General features: G+C 43.6%; 1 protein-coding gene across 1 annotated transcript in view; it reads left to right on the forward strand.

Annotated features, from left to right (window-relative positions):
* Positions 1-12,940, forward strand: part of LOC101642691 (E3 ubiquitin-protein ligase RNF213-like) — a 128,770-nt gene that overhangs the window by 25,209 nt on the left and 90,621 nt on the right. Inside the window, exons 13-17 of the mRNA XM_045299521.1 lie at positions 684-758; positions 4,174-4,347; positions 4,724-4,873; positions 10,983-11,581; positions 12,904-12,935. Of these exons, the coding sequence (XP_045155456.1) occupies positions 684-758; positions 4,174-4,347; positions 4,724-4,873; positions 10,983-11,581; positions 12,904-12,935 (1,030 nt within the window). The remainder of the gene's footprint in view (positions 1-683; positions 759-4,173; positions 4,348-4,723; positions 4,874-10,982; positions 11,582-12,903; positions 12,936-12,940) is intronic.

Consider the following 12,940-nt stretch of genomic DNA (forward strand, 5'->3'; position numbering starts at 1 on the left):
CTTCCAACTGAGGGAGACTCAAAAGAATAGCCGATCATCTACTTCTTAAAGTTAGCAGAGAGAAGTCCTATGGGTCCCGATGGTCTACTTCACAACAGATCATGGAGATGACACAGGACTGGGCGGCAGCATTCTATTCCATTGTTCATGAGGCCAAATGGGGTGCCTGAGTTGGGGCCCAACTTGATGAGAGCTAACTACAGATGCTGTTATGGGCTATGTAAAACCACAGCCACTTCCAGGTAACTTCAAATCCATTCAATCACACTTGCAGGCAGCTCCTAAAAGACCTTTCTTCCTGAGGTCATCTGCTACCCTTTGTCTAGTAGGTGTGCACTGAAAGCCTCCAAAGATGTGACACCTTTGAAAGGAAGATTTGTTATGTGGAAGTGGTTCTATCCATTTCAAGGCGGCAATGAAGTATCTAACTAACTTGCTTCTTTAAGGCCTCGTGCCACATATGACAGTAGATCCCCGAAAGAGCCCTGGGTGGGTCATTGGCTTTTGCTATTTGAAAACAAACCAGTAAGATAAAAACACATTCCCTCCAACTTTCCCTCTCTTGGCTATCCTGTAGTCTCAGACCAGCATCCTTGATGGATTCTCTGATGACCAATTTCTGGAGCTTGGCAAAATCGTGTCTGCCGTGATTGCCAAGTCCTGGCCAATGCATGATGGGAGAGCTGTGGATGGCATGGATGAGGTTTTAAAGCACCTGCTCACAGGGCCGGATATCAAGCCAATCTTCAAAGTATTAGGTATGTGGGGTTGGGCTAGGACCCTCTGAGCTGAGAAGTGGGCATCTCCTGGCTTCGGGAGGAGGAGGAAGAGAGTAACTCAAAAGGGGGATGAGCTGGTGTTTGAAGCAGCGGATTGGCTGAGGGATCCAAGAAGGCTAAGGTTGCCCTGTTGGGCAAATAAGAACAGATCCTGCTCGCCCTCCCTCTCTCTCTGTCTTCCTCCCTTGGCCTCTCCTCGGCTCCCTCTCCTCCCCTGTTTCCCATTCCCCTTGTCCTCCTTCCCTTCCCCCTCTCTCCACATGGACCACCAAGCGGGGCTGAGGCAAAGGAGATAGATAGATTTCTCTTCAGCCAGCAAGGCCCAGAAGACAGGAGGGAAGCTGATGCGATAACTGACCCTGTCCTGTTACCGAAGTTATCCAAAACATCCAGAAGACCTCGCAGATTCCTGATAATGGCGATTGCCGACTGCTGAGCTATTTCTTCCACTGCTGATGCTGTCTAAGGGACACTCTGGGACTCTTATCAAAGCTGAACCCAAGACTAGCGATGGGGGACTCGCCCCCCCCCACACACACACCCCCTAATACCACACTCCCTCTCCCTCATGAACCACTGAACAGATCCTAAAAACCACCATTCACTGAATACCTACGTGGCACCAGCTTCTGTGCCGGCATGTGTTGTCAGCGGCAATCGACACGTCATGGCAACCCCTTGCGGCGCAGAGAAGAATGACTCCTAGGGATTTCCCGGCTATGATGCTCAAGAAAGCAGACTGTCAAGAGTCTTTCTTACATGGTACTGCCGGGTGAGATCCAACACAATGTACTCAGAGTCCTGCAAGCCCTTCTTAAAACCCTCGGCCTTCACGTGAGGAAGGGGAGCCTTGGGGTCTAATGGGGCTTCCCCGGGGTCTCAGCCATCTTAAGTATGAAGAGCTGAAAGTCCATTGAAATGTGTCTGGTCCTAAAACCTAATCTATCTTATTCTGAGATCAAAGTAAAACGTTCAACTCATTATCCTTGACCTATCATAAAACTGAATGCTAATCCTCTCGCTTTCCCTCTATACCACAAATGTGTGCAATCAAAGACAGGAAGTATATGTTGCTCTAAAATGTCACCTTAAAGCCTTACATGCAAGTAGTTTTACTCATATTTAGTGAGAAACTGGGGATGTGGGACTAGAGATCCTATGTTAGAGATCCTGAGTTTTGGTTTTGTCAAATAACCAGGACATACCAAAGCATCTAATTTCCCTACAAGTCAAGGTGGTTGTAGAATAAAATAAGACTACCGATGTAGTATTATGGCAACATCAGTTTTTAAAAGCTTCTCAGTTGAAAATACAGTGTTTGCGGGTTTTTTAAAATACACACTATTTCATCCAGCAGTTTTAGATTTACAGAAAAGTTGTACTGACAGTAGAGTTACCATATTATCTATCTCTTTACCTTCCAAGAACAGAGTTTTCCACTGTTGACATCTGCCATTTGTGTGGCACACACTGCTTGCAACTGATGAACCAGTATTGATACATGATTATCAAATGGAGTCCATAATTTCTTTGGGGTTCACTTTTCATGTGGTACAGTCCATTGGTTGGAAAGGGGTGGCTGCCATCTGTCAGATTCTGTTTGTCAGCAACAAATGATAAATGGGTTTTCACAGATGCCTAATGTCATATGTCCAACACGTCACCTTCACGCAGAAGGGCTTCACTGCACTAACAGCACCCTGGGCCTCGTGTAGTCATCCCTCCATCCGCCCCTTGACCCCCAGCAACCACTAATCTTTTCGTGTTTGCTATGGTTTTGCCTTTTCAAAAATGTTATATGGGTGGGGTCATAGTATGTTACTTTCTCAGACTGACTTTTTTATTTAGCAGTGTACATTTCTAATTCCTTCATGCCTTTTTGTGACTTGATAGCTCATTTTATTGATGAATAATAATCTATTGTATGGATGTATCCTTTTCGTCATCCATTCACCTGTTGAAAGAAAGCATGGTTTCATCCAAATTTGGACAATTATGAATAAAGCTGTATTTATTTATTTTTATTTTTTTAAAAAAACATTTTATTAGGGGCTCATACAACTGTTATCCCAATCCATACACACATCAATTGTGTAAAGCGCATTTGTACATAGTTTCTCAAAACATTTTCTCTCCATTTAAACCCCCCGACATTAGGTCCTCATTTTTCCCCTCCCTCCCCGCTCCCCCCTCCCACATGCGCCCTTGATAGTTTATAAATGGTTATTTTGTCATATCTTGCCCTGTCCGACGTCTCCCTTCATCCACTTTTCGGTTGTCTGTCCCCCAGGGAGGAGGTCACACACAGTTCCATGTAATCGGTTCCCTCTTTCCTACCCATTCTCCCTTTACCCTCCCTGTTTTGCCACTCACACCACGGGTCCTATAGGGCTCATCGTCCTGGATTCCCTGTATTTTCAGTTCCTATCTGTACCAGTGTACCTCCTCTGGTCTAGCCAGTCTTGCAAGGTCGAATTCGAGTCATGGTAGTGGGAGCGGGGGGGAAACCTTTAGGAACTAGAGGAAAGTTGTATTTCTCATCATTGTTACATCGCACCCTGACTGGCTCATCAGCTGTATTTATTTTTAATAGTACATATAAACTTAGTCTTCTCTAAGTACTATGCCTATTGCTATCAAGTGAATTCTGACACTAAGCAATCCTAAATACAGGATAAAACTTCCTATGGAGTTTTCTGCATTGAAGTAAATTGATAGAGCTTTTCCCCGTGGCATGGCGAAGGGTTGGAATCACCAATCTTTGGGTTAGTGACTGAGCATGTAACCACTGTGCCACCTGAGCTCCTTCACAAAACTATACTCTCTTAGTATCCTCTAGGAATGATATTTTTGATGATTTATCATTATATATCTTAACATTCTGCCCTCTAAACTGAACATAAGTTTTTCAGGATAGGCAAGATCTACAGAATGTAAGGTCCCCTTCATATCTCAGGTCAGCAGCTTCACATCCACATTTCCATGTACTGTGTGGAATCCCTGGGCAAATTTCAACAAGGAGGTGGGTGGAAAGGTATGAACTCTGAAAGGAGACTGCTGTAGTTTAAGAAAGGTGCTCAGTATAGCTACAAAGAGATGGTGTGGGTTTTTAAACACCTGACATATGTGGTTGGCCTGATTGTTTGGGTAAATATATTCAAGATCAAAGAAACCATCTGGAGATGAATGCAGATAACATCTAAAGATTAAGGGTGAAAGCCTGAGGTTCAGAAGTGATTAACAAATCTGGAAACATACATTGCTCTCCTATCCCAACCCTGTATTAGAGGAAAATTGGAGCAGAATAAAATGGGGATACGAATGGAAATTCAAAGACATGAGGCTGGAAGGAAGTGGGAGTCCACAGTTTTAATTGTCTTCTTCCCCTGATCAGGATCCGACGAGAAAACGTTAGCAAACATGACCGAGGATGTCAAGAGGCTGATGGGCACCGCGGACTCTGTGTTCACAAAAGTCGTTGGTGACCTCCTAAGTGGGCAGATTTTCGTGCGACAACTGGAGCTGCTTGAGAAGCACAAGGCTCAATTTCTCGACATCTGGGAAATAAGTACGTGTCGCGCAGAGGTGGGGACTTGAGCCTCCTGAGGACTTAGTGGGACAAGGGGTGTCCGAGCCCGTGTGTGTGTTTTAGTAAAGAGGCGAGCTGTACAGCGAGTAGCTCAGCTCTCCAGTAACGTCACAGAGGTTTAAGTTTCTCGGGGGCATGGTGGGGAAGAGATCAAAAACGGGCAAAGTCAGGGCACGTCATCCTTTTTGCTCTGAGGGGCTCTCGTGTGGAGGCGCTGTGTCAGCAGAGTGGCTGTGCCGGTTGCCCCGGCCGCGTCGATGGAGCTCGGGCAGAGGGAGCCGGAAGACGGGGTGCTGGGGAGAAGCATGTGTTGGTCTGATCTGTGGGGTTACCTCTTTGGTTCTTTTTCCCCCAGAGAGTAAAAGTCTTTCACCCCAGGAGAAAGAACACGATATGAAGACTGTGCTGAAACACAGAGGGAATGAACATCTATTTCTAAATAGAGAGAAGAAATGCGTTGATAATCTCTTACAATTGTGTGAGGCAGTGAAACACCTGATAAAAGGTAGTATTCTGAAGAACTTAAATAAAGGTTGAGGGACCTCAAAGACACAAAGGTTAGAGAAGATTTGCTGACTGGTCACCACAGCAGTGCTTTGTTCTGGAGGGGAGGCTTCTCTACATACATGCGTACAGACGTACATAGTTTTAATTGCATTTTCTTTCTCTGTGTAAAATGATTTAGATTGGTTAACTTTTCATACCTGTGTCCTGCACACATAATATTTCCATTGCTCTTGACACCCAGTTAGCTCATCATTTTAGTTTACCGTACCATGAGTGTGAAGATACGGTGCTCACAATGAAGCCATGGGGTAGACCATGAGTACCTAAGTTTTTTTGCACAGTTTTCTCTAAAGTGATGATTCTTGTCTTTCTCTATATATCCTATTTTCTGTGTGTTTATTTCTTATTCAATTTCCAAATAGACTCCTTCTTTATAGCCCTGAATTTCCTCTCAAGACAATCAGTTTGCTCTTTCAGAAGGTGTCGCCTCAAGCTGGACTGGACTGCCAGCCTAACTTCTCCCTCCATCTCCTAGGGAGTCCTGTGTCTCTTTCTAGGGGTAGACCTATGAGTTAATAAAAGAATGGAATGAAAAGATGAAATTTTAAAATATAAGATTTATTTCTTGACACGGGTCCCATCAAAGCCAAGATGCTTTAGTAAGCAAAGACGCTAGCCACTCAAGTCCATCCCTAAAGAACTGAGGGTCGTGGGAATCTCACCACATTGTCGCAGTCATGTGGACTGAAGACAAATGGGGGCCCTTTACAGATTTTTTTTTTTTTACGATTAGGAAATAAAAAGAAGTCAGAAGGAGCCAAATTAGAACTGTGCGGTGGATGCCTAATTTCCCGTCAAAACTCTTGCATACTGTACTTGTTCCATGAGGGGAATGGGCAGAAACACTGTCACGGTGGAGAGACTCTCTGGTGAAGCTTTTCCAGAGGAGTTTCTGATACCTCTTGGGCTAACCTTCTCCAAACACTTTCACAATATGCAGATGTTCTTGCTCTTTGAAACCCCAAAAAGTCAACAAGCAAAATGCTTTGAGCATCCCCAAAACCTCTTGCGATGACCTTGGCCCTGGGCTGGTCCACTTTGGCTTGGCCTGGACCTCTTGGTAGCCATTTCATTGACTGCACCTTGTCTTCAGGATCATAATGGCAGAGCCATATTTCATCTCCTGTTATAATTTTTCAAAGAAAAATTTCAGATCCTGATCTGAATTATTTAAAACTTCCATTGAAAGCTCAGCTCTTGCCTACAACTGATTAGGGGGAACAGCAGGCTTTTTACCCCATTGAATGGAAAGTTTGATCAACTTTAATTTTTAGTCAGAATTTCTTAAGCTCAATAAATTAAGGTGTCTACGGTGTTGGCAATTGATTCTGGCATTAATCCTCGATCAAGCAAAATTAATTGTTCACTTAAAAATGGTGTGGATGGTCTGCTCCAGGCTTCGCCTTCATCTCGTCCCTTCTAACAATGAGTTCTTTGTAAGCCAAAGGTATCTTAGGACATTGTCTCTATAAACTTAATAATACATCAAGATTGGTTCTTTCTTCAAATTTACCTAGATTCATGTAGTTTTGATAGGGGCTCTTTCCAAGTTGATGTCGTTCCCGTCCTCGTGCCCCGCCCTCGGTCTTGTGCAGGCATAGCGAGTGGTGGCCATTGCTGGCTGCTATTGAGCTGGTTCCCACCGCTAGCATCCCTACGCACAGCAGAGCAGCACTGCTTGATCTCGCACCAGCTTCATGATTGAAGATGAGGCGCTGGTCTCTCCTGACAACATGTTCAAAGTATGTCAGACAAAGTCTCACCATCTTTGCTCCAAGGAGCGCTCTGGCCGTACTTCTCCCAAGACATTAGTTTGTTCTTTTGGCCGTCCATAGTATTTTCTTTTTTTAAATCATTTTCTTGGGGGCTCATATAGCTTTTATCACAATCCATACATATATCCATTGTGTCAAGTACATTTATACATTTGTTGCCAACAGCACCTTCAAAACATTCTACCTTCACTTGAGCCCCTGGCATCAGCTCCTCATTTTTCCCCTCCCTCCCCAACTTTCCCTCCTTCACGAACCCTTAATAATTCATAAATTATTATTTTTTCATGTCCCACACTGACTGATGTCTCCCTTCATCCACTTTTCCGCTGTCCGCAGCCCTGGGAGGGGGCTATATGTATGTAGATCATTGTGATCAGTAGCCGCTCCCTCTCCCTCCTTGCCCGCATTTCCCCTATCCTCTTGGTATTACCACTCCCACTACTGGTCCTGAGGGGTTTATCTGTCCTGGATTCCCTATGTTTCCAGTGTACATGCTCTGATATAGCTTTACTTGTAAGGTAGAATTTGGGTCATGATAGTGAGCGGGGGAGGAAACATTAAAGAACTATAGGGGGTGGGGGGGGGGAGGAGAAGAACTATAGGAAAGTTGTGTTTGGTCCGTGCTATACTGCACCCTGACTGGCTCATCTCTTCCTTGTGACCCTTCTGTAAGGGGATATCCAATTGTCTAAGATGCACTTTGGGTCTCCACTGTGCACTCCCCCTCATTCACATTGATAACATTTTTGGTTTGGGTCCATGTTACTTTCAGTATTCTTCACAAGCGCCATAATTCAAACCCATCAATTCTTTGGTCTTCCATATTCAATGTCCAACTTTCACATGCATATGAGGCAATTAAAGATACCATGATTTGGGTTGGGCCTACCTTAGTCCTCAAAGTAACATCCTTGCTTTTCAAAACGCTAAAGAGATATTGTGCAGCAGATTTACCAATGCAACACATCTTTTGATAACATTAAGTTAGTACGGGTATATTCTAGTGCCAAAATGATTTGAAAATACACAGTCTTTTCATAATATGCATTATCTATGAACTTAAAAAAAATAATTTCATTGGCACATACAACTCTTATCACAATCCATACATACATCCATTGTGTCAAGCACGTTTGTACATTTGTTGCCATCATCATTCTCAAAATATTTGCTTTCTACTTGAGGCCTTGGTATCAGCTCATTTTTCCCCTCCCTCCCCACACCCACTCCCTCATGAACCCTTGATAATTTATAAATTACTATTATTTTGTCATGTCCTCTACTGTCCGACATCTCCCTTTCACTCTATTGTTGTCCGTCCCCCAGGGAGGGGGTTATATGTAGATCCTTATAATCTGTTCCCCCTTTCTATCGCCACTCTCGCCACTGCTCCTGAGGGGTTCATCTATTCTGGATTCCCTGTGTTTCCAGCTCTGGTCTGTACCAGTGTATATCCTCTGGTCTAGCTGGATTTAGAAGGTAGAATTGGGATCATGATGGTGGGGGAGGAAGCATTTAAGAACTAGAGGAAAATTGTATGTTTCATCATTGCTACACTCCTCCCCACGACCCTTCTGTAAGGGGATGTCCAGTTGCCTACAGATGGACTTTGGGTCCACACTTCGCACTCCCCTTCATTTACAATGATATGATTTTTTGTTCTTTGATGCCTGATACCTGATCCCATCGACACCTCATGATCCTACAGGCCACTGTGCTTCTTCCATGTGGGCTTTGTTGCTTCTGAGCTAGATGGCCGCTTGTTTATCTTCAAGCCTTTAAGGCCCCAGATGCTTATCTTTTGATAGCCGGGCACCATCAGCTTTCTTCATCACATTTGCTTATGCACCTGCTTTGTCTTCAGCAATCGTGTTGGGAAGGTGAGCATCATGGAATGCCAATTTAATAGAACAAAGTGTTCTTGCATTGAGGGAGTACTGGATGGAGGCCCAATTGTCCATCTGCTACCTTAATACTAAACCTATAAATATTTGCACATATATCTATTTTCCCATCATCATCTATGAACTTTTTGAAGGCCTTTTGTATTTCCTGAAGGAGCCCCGATGGCAGAGGGGTTATACATTGGGCTGCTAACCCCAAGGTCACCAGAAAGGCTCCTCTTTAAGAGAGCCTTTCTACCACCACAAAGTTACAGTCTCAGAAAACCACAAGGGCAACTGGTACCGGCCCTCTGGGCCTATGAAATGGAATCGACTTGATGGCAGTGAGTTTGTTTTTGTCTCCCTTGACTTCTTCTTTCTCCTGTGGAGTTGTAGAACATATGTTATATTAATTTTCTGAGAAAACGGTGAAGGAGTAGGCTGATTTTTTACATATTTAAAAATATGTACTCACATTAGATTGGGTTAAGTGTAAAATGATACTTAGTGTCAACAAAATTACATATTGGAAATCACTGTTCGGAGAGCAAATGTTTTGAGAACGATGAGGGCAATGAATGTACAAATGTGCTTTGCACAATTGATGTGTGTATGGATTGTGATAAAAGTCATATTAGCCCCTAATAAAATGATTTAAAAAAAAAAAGAAATCATTGTTCAAATTTTGAATCTATTGCCCCTTGACTGCTATAGATTTTACAAATTTATTGATAAGAAGCCAGGTGTAATTCTAATTACTGATCAATTCCATGTGCATTTGGTTTCTCTTTAGATGCTCTTGAGATTTTTTTTTTTTTGTCCCTAAAAAGTATACTCGACTCACTGCTGTCCAGTCGATGCCGACTCAGAGAAGCCCTTTAGGACAAGGCAGAACAGCCCCTGTGCATTTCCAAGACTACAGTTCTTCCTGGAAACAAAGAGCTTCATTTGTTTTCTCCCACAGATAAAACCCACAGGTGGTTTTGAACTGCTGCCCTTGTGGTTAGCAGCCCAATGCATAACCACTTTGCCACCAGGACTCTTTTTTCAGTGTCTAGCACTCTGGCACTTCATACTGATCTGTCACGTCGTAGGGCTGTGTTCTGTCCATTGTGCTGCATAGGTGGGTCTTTCTAACTTGGAAACCCAGCCCTTAAATCCTGAGTTCTCCTGAATTACCTCACTTACATTCTGACGACTTTCTCTCTCCTCTTTTCTTGCTATAGTAGTAACTAGATATTGGACTTCCAGGAATGGTTAGATACTTCATTTTCATCAATTCTTCACTTGTATTTTCTTTTTTGTTGTTTTTTACTCAACTGTCTGTTGAATTTTTCATTTTAAATTCTCATAGACACTTAATTTGTAGGAGTCCTTTTTTTAATGATAATTTTAAAATTCTATCTTCATATCGTTTGTGGTTCTGAGATTATTAATGTCTTTTTTAGTTGAGAGGTTTTCTTTTCTGTGAATAATCTCTTATTTCCTCAAAGTTCCTTTCATTTGTTGATTTGTTTTGAATGCTCCTTTTCATGTGACAAACTTTCCTCATCTGTCTGGAAAGTCTTGATTATTTTAAGAGAATTCACTGCCACTGAGTCAATTCTGATGCAGAGCACCCCGCAGGTGAGGCTAGCACTGGGGCAGAACGGCCCTGAGACTGTGGCCCCTTAACGAAGTACGAACCTCATCTTTTTCCTGAGGTGCCAAACTACTGACTTGGTGCATAACCCACTATGCCACTGTCTGAAAACATGTATCTCAGCTGTGACACGGGTTGCAGACCATACCCCAGGGAAACTCCCGTTACAGAAGATACGTGCTGTGACGGGATTTAGGGTTTTGTATCCTACCCTTCTTCCTACAACTGACTGGCTTATCGCACCAGAGCACCTCATACATAACTGCCCTGTTCCATCATTACAACTGCCAAAGAGCGAAGCATTGCCTGGCCTCATTCATACATCTTTTGGGGGGGACACATTCAATCCATGGTGCAGTATAACCAGTTTCTCTGTATGTAGAAAATTCAGTGATATTAGTTGGTCTGTCCACCTGTTCTTACAGGCTACTAATTTGGGACAACCATTCCGTCTGTAGTTGGCTTTAGTGAGGGATTGAGAGTAAATCCAAACTGTTTGCAAACTGTCCTCTTTCTCCAGAAATTACAAAATTTTCTTTATTATAAAACTTGATAAAGAAGCCCAAGGGACAAGGAGAAGATGCCTGCTTTCCTATTGAGACAGAAAAAGGCGGGGGAGGGGGAAAGAGGGGGATAAGCAATTATATTTATGTCAGTTTTCTTAGAGAAGAAATACTGGGAAAGAAAAATAAGATAATAATATTATTCAAAGTTTGATTTGACGTTTTTCCCTTATGATTCCAAAAGTGGACTTTGGAGAGATTGCAAGCAAACATCTTGAAGACCTCAGCAATAAGAGATTAAGGGATGTTGTGGCGGTTAGACCAATCACCAAATCAGAAATGGAGCCGTGGTATAATCTCACTACACACTACAACTTGAGCCGCGAGATACGGGAAATGGCAAAAAACATAGACATTGTGAAGGCCAGCCACATCTTCAAGAGGTTCTGGGAAGAAGCAGCCAAATCGCTGAAGGAGCATAAAGAGAATTCAGAAAAGCAAATATTACACCTTACAGATATGCATAATGATTTGTATCTTCCATGTTACAAAAGGTTCACTAGATTGTATCAGGATCTTATGTCAGAAAATGTGACTTTTGACGAAATCAATACCATCTTCACAGACTTCATCAATAAATACGACGACCTTACTTCAGAATTCAAGGTCATGTGCAATGTGAATCAGCACAATCACAGGAATTGGGTACAGGAGCGTGTTGAGCAGATCAAGGAGTACCATTGCCTGTATCAGGCTGCTGTAGCGGCCAAGGTCATCTTGAGGGTCAAAGAGAATCTGGGCCTGACTGGTGACTTCAGTGTCCTCCACACTTTATTACACTTGGTAAGTTTTTGCACCAAGGGGTTGTGGGGTAGGGATACTGTTGTGGGGATACTGCCTTAGAGTCCTAGGGGTTCACAAGCTTTCTGGTTTTAAAAGGCAGACAGTCTGAGGATCATGATTCTATTTCAGTAGACACATTTCTAACCAGTAATTTGGTTCCCTTTAGTTATAGGGGGAGATTTTTAAAATGTGTTGCCTTATCCAGCTATATTCTACTACTAGCCAGGAGTAAGGAAATGATTATTTTCTGTTACAATTAAAAAGCAAGTTGTTTGATTTTTTTTTAATGGTGACCATTTATAAGGCACTCAACCACTCACTGCCATCGAGTCCAGGGTGACTCCCAGTGAGCCTGTGGGGCAGGGCAGAACTGCCCACGAGTCTCAGAGACGGTTCTTTTGGAGGAGCATCTGGTGGTTTCAAACTGCTGACCTTTCAGATCGCAGCCCAATGTGTAACCACTATGCAACCAAGGTTCCTGTATAAGGTACCCTGTGATCTATGTTATAGCAGAGTAAACATCCCTGCTGGTGCAGTGGTGAAGTGCTCAGCTGTGTACTGAACGATCAGCTTGTCAAACCCACCTGCTGCTTCGAGAGGAAAGAGACCTGGTGGTCTGCTGCCATGAAGATCACAGCCCAGAAACCCTCGTGGGGCAGTTGTCCTCTGTTCTCTAAGGTCACTATGGGATGGCATTAACCCAAGGACACATAGTGACACTAGCATATTGCAGACAGGTATGATAGGGAATGAAAATTAAAAGTGTGGAGTGGCATACTTCAGCCAGTGTAAGTCTAGGCCCGTGAGCCTTAATGCTTTTATCTACAAAACAAGAAAAATAACCATGTGTCCCTGCAGAGTTCCTGTGAGAATCACAGTTCTTAGATCCTGCAAAAGGCTTAGCAAGTCAGGTGTGCTGGTGAAGGAGGGGCGGGGGAATGAGGGTATATTTTATAAGCTGACCCTTGCCTGGAGTCCCGGGGTGATGCAGTCCGTTAACATACTTGTCTGTTCACGGAAAGACTGGAAGTTAGAGCAGCCCAGAGGTGCCTAGAAAGTATAGGGCCTGCTGATGTACTCCTGACATTTCCCCACGGAAGCCCGTCTGGGCACGGCTCGGTTCTGAGCACGCGGGAGTGACGACAGCAGCTGGGGGTGTTTGAACCTTACCCCTTGTCCAATTCAAGGGCAAGAGGCTCTTCCTTCAGTTTCCTGCTGCCATTAGAGTTCAACATCCAGGAAATGTGAGGAGGGAAGCAGTCTTTAGGGTACACCAGTAGCTGCTCTCAGACATGGGGGTTCAGCAGAGCCCTGTCTTGCAGACCGAGGCCTTTGACTCCTTCCGCCATGAAAAGTTGG

The sequence above is a fragment of the Echinops telfairi genome, unplaced genomic scaffold (genome assembly GCF_000313985.2).
Source record: "Echinops telfairi isolate 266 unplaced genomic scaffold, ASM31398v2 ScPeMD7_7458;HRSCAF=8496, whole genome shotgun sequence".
Taxonomy (NCBI): Eukaryota; Metazoa; Chordata; class Mammalia; order Afrosoricida; family Tenrecidae; genus Echinops; species Echinops telfairi.